At 39.5% G+C, this 17643-nt stretch overlaps 7 protein-coding genes across 7 annotated transcripts; 2 read left to right on the forward strand and 5 right to left on the reverse strand.

The window, feature by feature from the left end:
• Positions 1-354: 354 nt before the first annotated feature.
• Positions 355-1554, reverse strand: PKNH_0908300 (ribosomal protein L11, mitochondrial, putative; the record flags this gene model as incomplete). The annotated part of the gene is made up of 5 exons (XM_002259070.1): positions 355-500; positions 681-762; positions 982-1102; positions 1217-1316; positions 1467-1554. The coding sequence occupies 5 exons, from the start codon at positions 1552-1554 to the stop codon at positions 355-357; spliced, it is 537 nt and encodes a 178-aa protein (XP_002259106.1).
• A 1275-nt stretch (positions 1555-2829) lies between these two features.
• Positions 2830-4652, forward strand: PKNH_0908400 (actin-like protein, putative; the record flags this gene model as incomplete). The annotated part of the gene is made up of 4 exons (XM_002259071.2): positions 2830-2866; positions 3024-3958; positions 4157-4300; positions 4632-4652. The coding sequence occupies 4 exons, from the start codon at positions 2830-2832 to the stop codon at positions 4650-4652; spliced, it is 1137 nt and encodes a 378-aa protein (XP_002259107.2).
• A 78-nt stretch (positions 4653-4730) lies between these two features.
• Positions 4731-6134, reverse strand: PKNH_0908500 (calmodulin binding protein, putative; the record flags this gene model as incomplete). The annotated part of the gene is made up of 7 exons (XM_002259072.2): positions 4731-4796; positions 4975-5100; positions 5223-5282; positions 5402-5480; positions 5612-5746; positions 5862-5960; positions 6070-6134. 7 exons carry the CDS (start codon positions 6132-6134, stop codon positions 4731-4733), a joined length of 630 nt encoding a protein of 209 aa, XP_002259108.2.
• A 738-nt stretch (positions 6135-6872) lies between these two features.
• Positions 6873-8513, reverse strand: PKNH_0908600 (ES2 protein, putative; the record flags this gene model as incomplete). Its single annotated transcript, XM_002259073.1, has 1 exon — positions 6873-8513. The coding sequence occupies one exon, from the start codon at positions 8511-8513 to the stop codon at positions 6873-6875; it is 1641 nt and encodes a 546-aa protein (XP_002259109.1).
• Positions 8514-10139: 1626 nt separating this feature from the next.
• On the forward strand, positions 10140-11852 carry PKNH_0908700 (conserved Plasmodium protein, unknown function; the record flags this gene model as incomplete). The annotated part of the gene is made up of 1 exon (XM_002259074.1): positions 10140-11852. The coding sequence occupies one exon, from the start codon at positions 10140-10142 to the stop codon at positions 11850-11852; it is 1713 nt and encodes a 570-aa protein (XP_002259110.1).
• Positions 11853-12140: 288 nt separating this feature from the next.
• PKNH_0908800 (replication factor C subunit 5, putative) lies at positions 12141-13190 on the reverse strand (the record flags this gene model as incomplete). The annotated part of the gene is made up of 1 exon (XM_002259075.1): positions 12141-13190. The coding sequence occupies one exon, from the start codon at positions 13188-13190 to the stop codon at positions 12141-12143; it is 1050 nt and encodes a 349-aa protein (XP_002259111.1).
• A 1943-nt stretch (positions 13191-15133) lies between these two features.
• PKNH_0908900 (conserved protein, unknown function) lies at positions 15134-16935 on the reverse strand (the record flags this gene model as incomplete). The annotated part of the gene is made up of 2 exons (XM_002259076.1): positions 15134-15251; positions 15380-16935. The coding sequence occupies 2 exons, from the start codon at positions 16933-16935 to the stop codon at positions 15134-15136; spliced, it is 1674 nt and encodes a 557-aa protein (XP_002259112.1).
• Between the last annotated feature and the right edge of the window lie 708 nt (positions 16936-17643).

Below are 17643 nucleotides of genomic sequence, written 5' to 3' on the forward strand. Positions count from 1 at the left end.
TTTTTTTTTTTTGTTTGTTTTGTTGCACACCTAACGGCCCAGCTGTGTAATGATATACATATATATATATATATATATATATATATATATATATATATATATATATATATAACACCGTATTATTCTTCAATTGTGATTATTTATCTGCACACCGCAACTGTACCCCCACATTATTTGTGTAAAACGGGCTCTTCTCCTTGTTAAGATGTTAGAACCACACACGTGTGTAGGTAGTAAGCCTAGCGGGATACCCTCCATCATCCTTGAATTATCAACCACAGATTAGCAACCTCATAACAGCTTCCCACACGGAATTGCATCTCCTTTTCTGACCAAGTGGTCCACACAATTCGATCATTTTTTGGACCTCTTCTGATGCTTGTTCCGAGTCCTTATATCCTTTTTTATATTGTCCAGCTGGTTAACATCTACGAAGTACTTCTTCTTACCTTCGTCGTCCAGTTCTCTGCAAACCTTTATGCCCATACTATTACAGGTGCCTAGAAAATATTACAAAGGGGGGGGGGAAGAAAAGAAAATGGAAGGGAGCTTCTGTGCAATGCCCATGAATGTTTTTTTTTTTTTTTTTTAATTGTGACGACACGATTCGTGGATACATAAAATAGAGCGCACTTCATGCAACACGCATTGTGAATTTCCCCTTTTCTGTCTAGGCCTACCGATTATATACTTGCAAATACTTTTGAGGGATAGATTTATCAATGGGGGGTCCATTCGCTTGCACTTGGCAATGTGGAAAACCTGTTTTCAATTTTGTTAAAAAAAGAAAAAAAAAAAAAGAGAATCCGATTAAGCAACCATCTTTTCCAACACTTCTGACTAGGAATAAAGTTCATCATTAGGAAATGAATAAAAAAAAAACACCATATAGGCATTGCTTTGGGGAGGTTGAATGAACTATGCATTGTCTCCTAAGCAGAACCACCTCCCCCCTAACGAAACACAGAACACGTGGCATACCTCCGCTAAGGTAATCGATCCGACAGTGTGATGCTTCGCTGTGGGACTGAACATGGGCACTCTAGCACATCGTCGGATAAACCAGACGACCGTTGGGGTTCTCAGATAAAATCTGTACGTTCTACGGGATGAAAAGGATTAACATGTGTATAATCCGTGCTTCAAGATCAATAGGTAGCTTAACACCCGCCTTATGGAAATGCTCTCTGCAGGCAACTAGCCATTTTCTTCAAACCTGTCATTCAGCGGTTCCAGAGTCACCTGAATCGGCACATTTTTCGAAATGTTTTTCGTTCTCTCATTAAACTCTTTAAAAAAAGTCATCATATTTATTCCTGAATTTTTGTAAAATAGAAAATGTGACAGGTATGTTAAGGGGGGGTACCTCTTTGGTGGCATGATGTCAAAAGAAGAGGACTCCTCTGTCTTCACTTTCTCTCCTTGTGTATATACACACGTGCACATACGCACTACGCATGTTATACCTAGAGGCCCCAACGTTTGTCCAATGCTTGCGCTGGGCTTCGCAGAGCCAGACAAAACGACTAAATTGAATCTCCCTATTCGTGACATGGTTTACAGTCCAGTTGATGGTTCGGAAGACCGGCATGCGAGTTGCCTGTGAAATGGCATACACATGCGCAAATGATGTGAAAAGGGAAGTTGCCAGGAGGGAGAGGGGGGGATGCAAGTCACGGAAAAGGAACGGGGCACGCACAAATAGAGAATCACACGAATGGTAGCTCACACTACTATGTACGTGCGCTCTTATTCACTTATACGATGTGCCTCTTATGCAGGTCTCAGCGTAGACTGCGAAACTCTAGCACTTTGGCCATATTGTGTAGCCTCATTCCTGCTTTAGGGACCCCACCTGTAGGGCACTTGGAAACATTTCTACACTACATGGTCGGAAGGTACATTCATGCTCGCCTTCGGGATGCGGCGAAAGCGTACTTCCGCGCTGCTGTTCACGCACATGCGTGGTTTATCCTGTGACAACACGAGCAAATGTCGCAAAATATATCAAACGTAGCACGCAGCGAAGTACATATAAAATGTGTTTTTTTTTTTTTTTTTTTTTTTTTTTTTCATTTCTCCCCTATTAAATGCATCCCCCCTCATTGTATTAATTGGATCACTCACCGTTCCGTGCACCACGCCTCTCTGCCTAACGTGCATGTTATGTGCTGCTTAAATTTTTCCCCTCCACATATCGACACGCGGGAATATATCCTCTTTGCCTTCCCCTTTTTGAGGATACGGCAAATTGGTCTACTTGTCAAATGCAACTTTAAAACAACCCTCCACATGACGCATGCGGTAGAGGAGACATTTTTATTCTTCCTTCTTTGTCACATATGACAATTTATTTATTTTTTTTTTTCTTGTGTGTGTGAAACATGTGCTACAGCGGAAAATTTTTATTCATAATTTATTATTATTATTATTTTTTTTTTTACCTGACTTGTTCATATTAAAAAAAAAAATTTATTCCCCTCATTGAACAATAGTGCTCGATTTATTTTTGCCTCCCCTTTGATCTTAAATGGAAATATACATTTTTACCTTTATGTTATATTTTCTCATTTTCACCCCACCTCTGTTGTGCATGAAGTCTGAACATTCAGTGCTACTTTTGTAACAAACAGGTGTGAATAGTACTGTTCTTTTTTTTTTTTTTTTTTTTTTTTGTCGCTAGCCGTTCAGGTATTTCACTTCTACTTTCCGTCCAGTTCATCGTATTAAGACACTCCGCACGGTTGGCACGACGAAGGAGCAGAACGCCACACCACATACTTTCGACTTACTTCACTTGAAAAGTTCCTCCCACAAGATTGCGCATATATGGATAAGCAAACAGTTGTGATTGACAACGGTTCAGGTGAGGAATGTGCAAGAAACAGCTTTCCAAAAAGGGAAACCCGTGAAGTGGTGCTAAGGAAGCTGCATAGTGTGCATAGTCTGCTTAGCCTTCCTCGTCTTCATAGGCCGCTTCGTCTGCTTAACCCGCTGCGTTTGCTTAACTCTCCCCCTCGTAGGTTACATAAAAGCCGGGCTAAATGCCTATGATGAACCGTCCATAGTGTTTCCGACAATAGTGGGCCTCCACCGAAACAGCGAAGACAAAGCAAGCTACGTGGGAGATGAGGCCATATTCCGCGAGGCCGACTTGTCTTTCTACCGCCCAATCGACCATGGACACATATCGGATTGGGATCTGGCCCGAATTGTCTGGGAATATGCAATCAAATGTGTCGATAAAAATAGGAGTGTTGAAAGCATCCTGCTCACAGAGCCACCCTTATGTTCAACTTCCCATAGAACCAAAATGGGAGAAATTTTTTTTGAAGATTTTGATTACAAAAATATTAACATTTCAGTGTCAGGGCTAATGTCTATATATGCCACGGGGTTAACAACTGGTTTGGTCTTAGATATAGGCGATGGAGTTACCCAATGCATTCCTGTGTTTGATGGATACATTGAAAAGAATTCTATCATACGTTCCGATTTTGGTGGAGAAGAACTAAGCATGTTTTTGCAAAAATTAATTTGTGATATTGGATATAGTATGACCACAAGAAAAAATTTTGAATACATAAAAACTATGAAAGAGACTTTATGTTTTTGCTCCTTAAATCCACCAAAGGATCAACTGAGAGAGGATTTAAGTGTCACTTATACTCTTCCAGATGGAGATGTTTTACGGGATGGATACAATTCTGTTGAATTATCACATGAACGCTTTTACGTTCCTGAGGCTCTGTTCAATCCACTTATCTGTCAGAGGGATAGCCTCAGTATCGTCGATATTGTGTGGAAGTCCATTTTATTGTGTCCTATTGAAAATAGGAAAACGCTGACTAGCTATATTGTTCTTTCTGGAGGATCCTCTCTTTTCCCCAACTTAGTGGAACGATTGGAGAGGGAGGTGAAGAATAATGCTCCGGAGAGTGCCAGATCGGCTGTGAAGGTAGATCAGACGTTTGAATTAATTTGCTTTTTTTTTTTTTTTTTTTTTTTAATCCCGTGGAGTCTTTCACCACGGAGACAAATCGTAGAGTGACATGCTTTCCTCCTAGTGGTGTACTTTTGTGGACATTTTCCTTATGAATTACTCCCCATTTGACGTTACTACATCCCCTTTTTATTTTTATTTTTTGCAATACAGGTCCACGCGCACGAAAACAGAGCTATTATGGCCTGGTGCGGAGCGCGGATTTTCTCTCAACCCGAAATCAGACAGGCCCAAGAGGGCCTATGGATATCGAAAGAAGAATACGAGGAAATCGGAAGTAACATTTTTTTGATAAAGGTAAGTCGAAAAGATGAAAATTAATGAAAATGGGGAAAAAAAAAAAAAAAAAAAAAAAAAAAGATGAACGAGGGGGACAAACTACGTATCTGGTCTTCCTTACCATTTGTACTTAAGGAGGTGCATCTTAGTAACTATGATTGAGCGTTATTTTAGGTTAGGGAGTGTCCCCCCTCCCCCTACGCAAGTCTTCTCTTTTTTTCGATGAACCTGATTCGTTCCCTGCGCAATTTGTCAAGAGAAATGATGATTTCGAGCTGTACATACTTTTATGTGTTTATACAAAAATAATGTGCACACATATATTCTCCTTCCGACTTTCCAATGCCAGGCATCCCTTAAGCTTACATAGGACACTCCACCCTCAGACCATGCCATACAAAACGAATTTCTTTTTTTTTGTCTTTTTTCTGATATTATGTAATAATTACTACTTCCTTTTGTTTAGTAGATTTATTTTTTTCTTTTTTTCGCTGCTGTTTTTGATTTTTTCTTGCTGAAAAGGAGGGGGGGGAAAAAAAAGTGGCGACGTGCTATTCTGTTACGTTGGACGACAAAGTTGCATATATCGAGGGAGAGAGTTCTCCTTTTCGCCATTTTTGCATTTCTCATTTTTTCGTTTTTCATTTTTTCATTTTCATATTTTCGCATTTCCCATTTCATGAATCAACAACCTGTTCCCGTATGATATTTTCGATCCTGTAATTATAGACCCCCCTCTGTGCCTTGGTTGACACGAGGTGATGCAGATTTTTCGCAGCGTTATGTATTTTCGTGTCTTTCACTTTATTATCGTGTAACTGTAAAAAGGAAAGGAATGTTTTATATTTTATCATAAACACGTTGGAACATGGTCAGACCGAGTCGTATTAATGTTGGTTCCTTTCTATTAACAAGATGACTACCTCGTTTTGTTCCTTACCAACTGTTTTATTCTCTTTTCCTCAATCCCCTGAAGCATAAATCCCTTCTGTGCCTTTACCTGTAAATATGAAAAATGTACATCAGTTTGGGGAATGCCGCGTACATACGTCTTTCCCCTTTTTCTTTTTTTTTTTCTTTTTTTTTCTTTTTTTAGGGGGAGGGGGAGGTTGGCTGTACGTGTGCATCCATTTCGATTATTTCCTTCTTCCGCCTAAAGAAGTCGTGAATGTATTTCCTGGAGTAAAACCCCCGGTAGCTGCCATTATCGGAGGGAAAAAACAAAAAGGGGTGGGAGAAGCAGTCACTTGTTTCTAGCATAGCGGATCGAAGAAAATTGCACCCTATCAGTTTTCCGTGCAAATTATTAGCTCCCTTTTTTCTCATTACACCTTCTGTATCTTGGTGGCATTGTCGGATAAGTACAATACGGCTTGTTCCTCCAGTCTTTGGCGCTTCAATTTTCTAAGCAAAAATTTGCATTCTAGAATATCTATGGCATTCTTCGTGCGCTTCAGAAAGTGCCTACGAGGTAGGCAAAAAATAAGAACAGGTACAACCCCATGCTGACCATTAAAATGATATATGTATACACAAACACGAACTGTTACACCCTTTTCTGTTTGCTACGCGTTGTTACTTATAAACAAGGTAAGTCCGCCGGGTCAAATACCCTCTGTAGCACTTCTGTATCGTGATAGCAGCTAGGCGCTCCCTCGCTGCGTTTTTCTCCTTGTCCCTATTGTGAATGAGGATCAACAAATGAGTACATCTGTCAACATGTCTAACACTCAGCAGGAGTGACGAAAGTGAACAAGCCGGCGCCAGATATCGCCCCATTTTATAACCTTATGAGGGACTTATATTCACGGGACAGTGCACTGCCCTGTTTGGCAAGCTTCACTAAGTCCATTTCGTGTTTTTTTTTTTTTTTTTTTTTTTTTTTGCAGGAATTTTACAGGAAGCTCAACTCAAAGAGGGAACGACACAAATGTTTACATACAACGGAGAAAGCACTCTATGCGTGCTGCGCACCTTACGGCGGTGTCTACCAATGCGCACACGATAAACAAAAAAAAAAAAAAAAAAAAAAAAAAAAAATGATAACTTGACAAATATGTTCCATGCGACGTTACGCTGTTTGGAACTAAAAAAAAAAATAAATAAAAACGTCGCATGGGTTTTTAATTTGTCAACGGGAGTACCCGATCAGACGAACACATTACGTGTCTACCTATCTGTGCGCCTCCTATATATATGCCCCCATAATACACACACACACACAAAAAAAAAAAAAAAAAAAAAAAAAGGAAAAATGAGAGGAAGGAAAGCGCTACAAATAAATGGATGCATCCCCCTGTAACAAATCTTGGCAATATATCAACAAGGGCGTGTTTTCCACATTTTAATAAGATATGTCAAACAAATGTGCATAAAAAAAATCAAATTGGCCAAACAATCAGTTAATCCGTTGATCAAGCAAAAGTCGTGGTCGAGAAAATCCATGCAAAAAAAACATTAGGGGAATATCCTTTTAATAAGTGTTCACCTTCCGCTAGGATTGTTCCTTTCGATATTAACTTGAACCAATGTGGAGGATTTGAAAAATTCCTTACCATCTTATCTCGCAGCTTAAAATAATGCCACTATGTCACCTCTTCTTTTTCAAAATTTTCGACGCCAGGGACGATTTCATGGCCAATTCGCTGAGTCTCTTCCGGCTGTAGTTGGACAAAACTGAATTCCTATACGATGTGGTTGACATGCGGGAGCTACAATTTCGATGTATCAACAAGCTCAGGTTTTTTCTCTTTAATGCTTCTTTGTTATATTTAATGTCTTTCATATTATTTTGCAGCTTTTCCGCAATTCGTTCACGTTCGTTAATTTGTTGTAGACTGAATTCCTCCATGGGATTGAAATCGGTCTCGTCCTTTTCCTGTCCGATGTCTCTTCTCCCCCGGATGCTATGACGTACATTATCGGATTCCTCATCACTGCTGCTATCCATATTGTAGTCATCGTCACTTTCCACCAACTTCGGGCTGCTAGCGATTATCCCCCATGTTATTATTGGATTCTTATCAACACCCTTCCCCGCCAGTATAACTGGAGTACTTATATACTCATAGGTGTTATTCCCTGGGAGTAAATTGAACTTTCCCTCTTGGACCATCTGTTCCTCTTTCTCTTCTTTCATTTTTTCCATCATTTTCAATTGCCTATTTTGAGCACATTGCTTTATCTGTCTCTTCATGTCCTCATTATATTCCTGTGAAAATCTTGTATTGTCATGACATATCTGTACCTTACTTTCTGCTGCGCTATCCATTAAGCTAACTTTTAAATTGGAGGAGAACATCATACTGCTTAATTCATTTTCCGATTTATTGGTATTCACTTGATAGCAATTTATTCCTTTCCTTGTACACTCCTCTATATAGTCTACTTTTTTATTGTGTTCTTTCCTCTTCATCAGCGAGTACATGTTCTTATCAACATTTTTATTTTTCATGCTCCTTAGAAGGTATTCAAATGATTTGTTATCCTCCGAGGTGTACTTCCTTTGGAATTCCCTCAAATTCATGTTCAGGTTAATTTTGTGTTTTTTTCCGTTCGCCAGGGTTACTAATTTGTACTTTTTTTCTTGCACACACAGTGCCTGATCATTCCATCCATCCTCGGATCGGTCTACATTCCTCTCGCTGATGTTATCCGTTGGGTATAACATTTCAAGAGGATTATCTTCCTCCTGGTTGGAATAATAACCTCTATCGAAATCACCACTGGGGAATCTACCACTACCCATTTGGGTACGACTTCTTCTCCCCCCTTGATTTAGATCCATATATCTGCCTTCCTCAGGTGAGTATCCTTCATAATTCATCATGGTACTTTTCCCACTTGGAGTAAAATCATGGACATTCTTTTGAAACTTCTCCGAAATGTCTCCATCATTTTTATATTTATATAAGTCGGGAAAAAACTTTTTTTCAATTAAAAACTCCAACACATTTAAATAATCCTCCTCCAACAATACAATGTGATTGTTGTTACCTGTCCTGAAATTTCTCGCTTCATATTCAACAATTTCGTTGTTCTCAAATATAGCGATTTTTTCTTCTTCATACTTTTGGATGGCCTGCTCGTCATCGCTTTTTTTTTTTTTTTTTTTCTTCTTCTTCCTTTGACTTACAATTTTGTATTCATTTTCGTCCATCGGTAGAATTTTATTTTCTTGCTCTGCGGGGTGTTCCCCTCCCTGGGGGGGGGGTTTCCTTGGGGAGTCCATCCGGCGCCCCGGTCAGCTCGCACCGCGTGAAAAGTACACGTAGGACACTCATACAAGATACGTACATATGTGTAGTTTTTTTTTTCCCCCCCCGTGATTACATCACCTGTGCAGATATTGGGGGTGAGCAAGCCAACGGGTGATATTTATCTGCGCTCCCATGTGTGTCTGAACGAGACAACGCGCCAAATCCTCCATCCATGCACACTTGCCATTCGACCTGCGCGTTGTCCTGTTTCTCTGTCCTACTGATAGGCAAATGACTCAACGTCAAGGTGCACAAAATGGTGGAGATTATCTACCCCCCTCGTCGATCTTTACCGATGAAAAATTCGTCGTTTAGCAAAGTGGCTCCGCTTAAAAACGCTTAGGACACGATACATTTGGAAGGCATTTGCAAAGGTGTACACATATATATACATACCTTCTTTTATGTATGTGCTCACACGCTAATTCCTTATAGAGCAGCCTTCGTGCTGTGTACCGTTAAATCGTCCTTCACCGTGTTCACCTTCCGTCCTCTCTTGGTACATTCTTCTAACTTTTCCTGATCGCGAATGGGGAATTCCCCGCCGGGTCTCCAATTTTTTTTCCGACGAAACTTAAATCTGCCGAGAAAAAAAGAAGCTTCCTTGAGCGAAGTTAAATTACGAATGGGCTACTCTTCTTTTGATGTTTTTTTTTTTTTTTTTTTCTTTTTTTTTCTTCTGGCCCTTCGACTGCTCATTTGTTTAATTAGCCGATGGTCTCATAACAAACTTGACGCGTAAAAAATGAAGGAGCGGGGGTAGCCGAAAAATGAAAAAATCGACACCCTGAGGGATTCCCCAAAACGAACCATTCGCATCAGATCAAGAAGAGAAAAGGGAAATAAATTCCCCATAGGGTTCACTAAATGATTGCGGGACGACGCTACGTAATATATACTGCGGGTGTACAAGGAGAGTTTTATTATTTTTATTTTATTTTATTTATTTTATTTTTTTTTTTTTTTCATGCCACGGTTTTTCACAGCACGGTAGAGCCACCTATTTGTGCAGTTGCGGCAGAATGTAGTACGTTGACACATGTGCGAATATATGTTTTGAGTAAAAATTGATTTGGTAATTTTTTTTTTTTTTTTTTTTTTTTTTTTCTCCTTTGCCTTCCTCTTCTGCGAGCGTTCCATGAACGAATTTGTTACTCAGAAATGGCGAGCGGGTCATAATTTCCTGTGCGAAGAAATAATTAAGGCAAGGAGAGGGTCTCGACAGTTGGCACTCATCCCCTGCATAAGAACGTAGTATCTATATAAAAGCTTAATCAAATGCGCAACCCCTCATGAACAAATAAATCGGCTGGACGACGCAACCTGAAGGAGAAAGGAAGCAACATTTTGCATATCGCTTCCCACAAAATGAGGAACAACCAAGAAGGCGCCAAACTAGACATCACGCACCTCCACAATAAATTCCCTCGTGTTGTTCCAAAAAAAGTTAGGAGGTTCATGGACCAATGAACAATGAGCCAATTGAAACGCCAAAAGAACGAGAATTTCCACTGACGTAAGCATCTTCATATGCCTTGCACACGCGAAGCATTCTGATCAATTTGACGCTGCGTTTCGAGAGTTCCTACACGCACACCATGAAATGCAGTGGAAAAGTCGGGTACTTCTTTAACCTCAAAAAGGAGTACGGAGAGAAGAGAGCGACTACCTTGTTGAGGACACTGGAGGAGGAGAAAACTGTGCAAGGAGCATTCATAACAGATTTTGTAAAAGTAGATTATCTCAATTTGACAAAAATTCTTTTATTTCTGGTTAGGACAAATAAGGTGGAAACAAGTTTCGATGGTTTGTATGTAGATGGGGAGTATGCGCATTTGCTGACCCATCGAGGGGTAGTGGTCCCCCAGGGGGCGGAAGCGGAGAGGAAAGAAGAGAAATGCTCCACAGGAGTTAATACCGAACAGTTGGATAGTGAACAGTTGAATAGTGAACAGTTGTGTAGTGAACAGTTGAATAGTGAACAGTTGAATAGTGAACAGTTGAATAGTGAACAGTTGTGTGCTGAACAGTTGAATAGTGAACAGTTGAATAGTGAACAGTTGTGTGCTGAACAGTTGAATAGTGAACAGTTGTGTGCTGAACAGTTGAATAGTGAACAGTTGAAGCGCGTCGAAACGCGAAAGGAAAAGCACCAATCGGGAGAGCGGCCAACGGTTGAAGGAAACCCAAGTGGAGCGACCACGCTGATTAACCACTCAGGCGGAAGTTACGAAAAAATAATCATCCAAAACTCAGAACTGCTAAACGCAGGTGATATAATGAAGCATGATGGGGAGGTGGAAAACATGGACAAAACTACCTACTATTTAAACCCATGTTCTGTCCTATCAGCATATTTTTTGGATGTACAGAAGAACGAAAATGTGCTAGACATGTGTGCATCCCCAGGGGGAAAATCCCTAGTTATCGCAAACCAGTTATTTGGGTATGATTCCTCTCCATTGAAGAGAATTAAAAACATGGAATACCTAAAGGATGGGAGTATACAAATTACATGCTCCTTAGATATGGTGAATTATTATACCACGAACAGACAAGGGTTCTTTGTCGCCAACGAATTTAACCGTGTCAGGTACGACAGATTGAAACAAGTACTAAGTAAGCATCTACCAAAGGATCTGCTGACCTCAAATAATTTTCACGTAACAAATTACAATGGGCTAAATGTGAACTCGTTTTTAAGGTTCCAAAGATTCCACAAAATATTGTTAGATGTACCCTGCTCCACAGACGAGCATTTAATAAAAAAAAAAAAAAACGATTTGCTTAACAAGTGGACAGATAAAGTTATAAAAAATAACGCAAGTGTACAATTTGAGTTGTTAAATAACTCCTTCCAACTTTTGCATACAAATGGCACTCTAGTTTATTCGACATGTGCCCTTTCTCATCAAGAGAATGATCATGTGATTGAGAAGCTTTTAAAAAAATACAAAAAGCAAGTTCAAATTGTTGATTTTGTGAAGGAAGAGTATCAGAAGCGCTTCAGTAGGGATGATTGCGATCGTTTATTTTCCGCATTATTTGCAGGACAACCTGTTGAAGAGGATCCCACCCATGACGTGACACTCAGTCGGGGACAACAGAACTCTGATCGGTGTACAAATGAGAATGTAGAGGGGGGTATCCAGCATAGGGTTATACCCACTGGTGGAGATACCCCCTCTTCCCGTGACAAGCCTAACACCTATTTCCTATCCTTCTTCGAGAAGACCAAATATGGCTACATTTCCCTACCAGATAGATCACCCTTTGGAATTTTATACATTTGTAAGATTCGAAAAATTTGAGTTTTTTTTTTTTTTTTTGCACGTGGCGCGAAGTTGCCGCTTCTTTGTTATCAATTTGTAAATTGTGTACGAATTTGTTGTGAATTGTTTGCGAGTTCTTTTTGACCATCTTGGGGGGAGGGCTCGCCGTGTGCACACGCAATGAAAGGGGGGAGCGGGAGCAGAAGGCGTGAAAAAAAAAAAAAAGAAAAAAAAAGACACACAATATGCAACGTAAATGCCCAGGGAGGCTGTGCAGGTAACGGTGAACATGTACTGGTAAGTATAGTGGAAGGCACCGTGGCGATGCTACTTCTTCGCCAAGTTGTACTTAATAATAGCCGTGTTGGCGTTGACGATGAAGGCGATGAGGGAGATGCTTTTGTCGAAAGAGTTCTCCGAAAGGAAAGAAAAGTGGGAGCACAATTTGAGGAAATAATACTTGAGTTTGTAATTAAAATTATTTCGTAACAAATATTTTATGATCGTTTCAAAGATGAAGTTGACCGGAATTTGGCATGTTATTAAGCTCTGAATTTTCGTTACGCATTCTTTCATCTTTATTTGGGACGGATTTACAAAGGCAAATTCACAGAGTTCGTTTATGTATGTACTAGCGACGGAAAGAGACTGATGTGGCTTGGCCGAATTTGAATACACTGTCATTTCTAGTGCCATAATACATTTCCTCAAATTACGTCCATGCTTGTTAATCAATGTTTTGAAAAAGTCGACTGAACAAAAGGGTTCAGGGACATGTTCACTTTCGCTAATATCATTTAGGACCGAAAAAATTTCTTCTTCCGTTGGGAGAGGAACTCGGATACAAATGCACCTACTCTTTAACGGCTCGATAATTTTTGACAAATGCTCCAAGTGTAAAATAACTCTGGCATTTCTTATGTATGTTTCCAAGGTTCTTCTCAATCCTGCTTGAGCTCCTTCACTTAAAAATTCGGCATCTTTAAAAACAAATATTCTATACATGGGTGTTTTGGAAAAAAAAGACGCACTCGATTTATAGCTACATAACTCCTTAATAACATTTTGCACTATTACCTTGTCCTTGATTCCTAATTCGAAGCATTGTAACTCTAGGTGGTAATTACTCTGGACCACATTTATGCTTATTTTATTTTCTGCATTCGTTAAGCATTCTGGTCTCCTGATTATTTTTTCTTCCTTAAATATTTCCTTTATTAGGCAATCTATTCTGGTACTTTTTCCTCCTCCCGGCGCTCCGTAAAAAATAATGTGAGGTAAGTCCTTGTGTGCACTCAGCTTCTTCAATCTCTGCGTAATATCCTTATGAATTTTCAGCTCGTCCAGGCTTTGCGGGGCGTACTTTTCCAGCCACATTTTCGCGAGTGCGCTTGCAAAGGTAGACTACGGGTGCTTTTCCAAGAGGGATCTCCCAATCAGGATAGCTTTCCTATCAGATTATCTTCCTACTTGTGGTGACCACCTAAACACAGTAGATCCCCCAAGAGCGAAATAACCCCTTTACACGATTCCGACAAGCGGACACACAAATGGAAACACTACCTGGGTGCGCTCACTTGGGGGTGTACGCGTCGCAACGACTGGAACAATCGTGCGAGGTACTCATATGAATATCTCGCAACGGTCGGGCAAAGGCATCTACGCGTTCACCCTTATTGTAATCCCTTACAGTCTTCGCGCTACTAGCGCCATTTCGCAACACAGTACCGTCGAGACGAAGCTATCTGCCTGTGTGCTGAGTTCGCCTTCGTATTACCTACGTTCAAGGTAGAAAAAGGTGCCAATAAAATGAAAATTTTATAAAAGGGATTACAAATAAATGTTGTGGCTTTTTCGCCAAGTACATCTCCTTGTGTGTGCTACTTTTTTAGAGGATCCTACGTTGGTTAAGATGCCCCAGTTGGAGGCTTCTTTCTGTCATAAATTTTTTTTTTTTTTTTCCTATTATTTTTATTATTCTCTCCACACTTACTCAAATTTTAAAACGTGGATAGGATGTACCATGTATGATTTACAAAAAAATGGGTATCCTTTTAAAAGGGCTCGTTCGTCCCTACAAGGAAAGCTTCCTCCTGCATACGTACTATCGCGCGAAGGCATAGGGTTAATTCCTATTTTACATTTTTGCTTGGCTCTTAAATGAGCATAAAGTGGTTTGAAAAATGCAAAAAAAAAAAAAAAAAAAAAAAAGAAAAAATAGCCTACTTTAATATAACAAATTGAATGTGCTGAAAGTGGAGAAATAATTCACCTTTATTTTGCTTATGTGCCTTATTTTCTCCTCTTTTTCTTTCTCGTTCTCTCTCACTTCTTCTTTTCGAACGTTCACCTCAGTGCCACCACGGTTTATCCCATCGATGCAAAAAAAAAAAAAAAAAAAAAAAAAAAGAATTGCAGCACGCCAACAAAAGACGGTACTCCGAAGCAAAGACCCTCCAGTGCCTAGTGATATATAAACACTTTCCATATTGGGAGAGAGAAAAAAAAGGAATGCACCTCACTTCTGAGAAGTTCTCACACATAAGATGGAGTTTTCCCCGTGAACTCTCTATCCCCTAAAGCACATTTCTGCTGCAAAAAAATTTATAATTTTTTTAAGGCAAAATGACGCACACTTTCTTAAAGGTACAAGTGAAAGACAAAAAAAAAAAAAAAAAAAAAAAAAAAATTCAACGCACATGTAAATTTGTAACCTTTTCCATGACTGTGCAGTTCAAAGTCTTACAATTTTAACCATAGGCACGGGGAAATGTATACACACAAATGTAAAGAAGTAGACGCACCCTCCAATGGCTATGTTTTTATAGCCACATTCGTGCATACGGATTTGTTTTATTCATATGGCCTCTGAAAAGGGGATTTTTTCATAACGACAAATGTGTTAATTCCATTAAGGGGTGTATGTAGCGAGAGGAATATAATAATGCATATGGACAGCTATATATATGCCCACTCAACTGTGCATAAGCAACGCAGGGAGAACCTCCCTCTTTGTAGTAGATCAAATGGGGAAAAAATAATCTACATATTCAATGCACACGCAAGGATCGTTATTACCTCGTTTTGTGTGTATTGAATATGAATTTACAAGATTCATTGCAACGCAGGGGTTGCTAAAGGGCTATTAAAAAAAAAAAAAAAAAAATATATTTTGCTCTGCTCCGCAAATACACATGCCCACAAATAAAACAAAAAAAAAAAAAAAAAAAAAAGGTGCCACCGTTTGAGTCGCCATTGCGACTATCTTATGCATCCAAGAAGAGCGTAACCATAATTGAGAAGTTACCACTTCGAACGCGTCAACGGTTCAGCCTTTCTGCTAAGTTCTTATTCTTCTTGTGCTCTTCCTTTAACTCCCTTATGCGCTTCATCACCATTTCTTCTCTCTCTGCGGGTACGCACTTGAGTCGTTGGTAGCTGCAATGGGGGAAAATGGTGATTTAATGAAGCATAGATAATTATTCAAAGGGGCCAATTTGGAACGATGCAAGTGGATAGAAAGGGTCCATCAGTACACAGATACACACCCCCTAAGAAATTCCTACCTGATGTCCTGCGACAGAAGTTTGAGGAGCGCATCGTAGTTGCTCTGCTCATCGGAGTCGTGTTTAACCCAATTGGATTTCTTCAAAAAATCTGCAAACATTTTTTTAGCTTCCTTAATTTTGTATGTTCTCCATTTTGAGAACACATTTTCCAAATGTACTGATGGTAAGGACTTAAAGATTCTGTCATTCTTATCAACCATCTTTATAATGTCATCCACAGAATCGTTCATATAATTTATTGGAAGTTCATGAAGCATTTTTTCGAATGTGTCTTTCTTCATATTTATGTAGCTTATAATAAATTCTCTGTATAAGTTTAATTTTTCCGTATCCGTTAGACGTATATTTTTGTACCTGTCATCTGTTGTGAGGTCAGTAGGAATTTTCATGGCCTCCTCAAAGGAGTCGACCTTTTTTGCCGTAAATGAGTCTTGCTTCAAAATGGCTTCGTCTATAACTGGGTGTTTTACCTTCTCATGCAGGAGGCTCACAAAAACATTTCTCTCGTCATTAATCGTATTCGCACGATAATTCGACCGCATAGTACCTGAGAGGGAATCTCCATGTCGATTTTCTCCTTTCCGCTTGGCCAACAACTTTTGACTTACACTTTGAAATATTTGGTTTTTTTTTTCAAAGGATAAAATGTCATACTTGCTATTTCGTAGTAAATTATTTTTTATTTTAATCCACGCCCCTGGACTTTCCCCTCTCAAGGCGTCAAGTAAAACTTGTTCCAATTTTTCCTCCGTTTCTCTTTCCATGTTTTTTTTTTTCTTTTGTAAAAACTCCCTTAACAATTTGATCCTTGTCGCATTCCAATTTTTTGTTCCATTCCCTTTGAATGCTTTTTCACCCCTCAAAATGGATATGGCGTCTGCCTCTTGAAAGGGGTACCGAAGTTCACCTTCCATCTTACACAATAAACTTTGGAAATTCTCTACTAACATTTTGAGCTCTCTTCTTCTGTCACAGTCAATTTCCTTTACAAGATTATTAAAATATTCCTTCCTCAGTTCCTTTGGTACCTTCAGGTACCTTTCATCATAGAGAAGGTGAGCCAACACGTTTTCATATCTACAAAATTGATCTATGTTTTTTTCGATGAGAAGGTTTTTATAGTCCATGAGAATTTGTTCCATATTTTCTTTCTCTTGTTTCCCTTGTCCCCTTGTTATGTTGGATAGATCACTTGAATTAATCCCCCTTGTGTGTGAGTCAATTTCCATTATACCATGAAGGTGATCATCCCCTGTAGGGTTTCTCTCCCCTGATTCACAAACTGGATTAACACTTTGCTTTTTATTCAGCAAAATTTCTATCTCCTTTGGGCACTTCCACGTCTTTTCGCTCGTTTTTTTGTTGAAGTAGAATTTATATCCTTTGCTCGTCTCGATGATGAACCACCCCCTGCTGTCCTCCACGTATTCCCAGCTGTATGGCACGCCCACGTAGAACTCCTGCATTTCTTTGGACAGGTGGTCGTATCTCCCAGGTCGCGGTGCTTCCGAAGCCGAAGAGGCTTCCTCCACAGGAACAGTGTCTTCCTCCATTCTTCCCTTTGCTCTTTCGCAGTTTCGCCCTCTGGTGGTCCTCCCTCTTTTTTTTTTTTTTTTCTTCTATTTCATGCAATATCTAACACTCAACAGTTGCCCGCTCGAAGCACAAAAAATTGGAAGCGTTCCCCGCCTCGTAGCAGGTAATAAGAAGAGGGCGGGTCACGCATCGAAGAGACGGACCGATTGGGCCTCCTACCCTCAGGTGGAGAAGAACAAGTTAATCTCCATACTACGAATGCGTCCCTCAGCCTGGTTTCCCATTTCCGGGTTGCAAATTAAAGAGCGTATTCAGTACGCGGTTGCAAAATGACTAAACTTTGTCAAAACGTGAAATGAAGTATGTGCCAAGCGGCTCAAAAAAAAAAAAAAAAAAAGGTGGAAGAAAAATTTTCACAAACTCGTAGGGCGGTAAAACAAATTAAAAAAAAAAAAAAAAAAAAAAAAAATACATGCTATTATATTAGGTGGCAAATATATTTTTCCTTTTTTTTTTTTTTTTTTTTTTTTAACTTCACCATTTAAACAAACAAAATTAGGAATAAACATTTTTACTCGCACATGTATCATCATAACAGCTGCTGAGCAATAAAGAGAAAAAAAAAAAAAAAAAAAAAAAAAAGCGAAAGAGAGGCAGGGGGGTAATACGACTGTTCCGCACATTCATTCCTAAATGAGAATATATATGTGCGTACAGATGGGGGA

Source organism: Plasmodium knowlesi, assembly GCF_000006355.2.
Source record: "Plasmodium knowlesi strain H genome assembly, chromosome: 9".
NCBI lineage: Eukaryota > Apicomplexa > Aconoidasida > Haemosporida > Plasmodiidae > Plasmodium > Plasmodium knowlesi.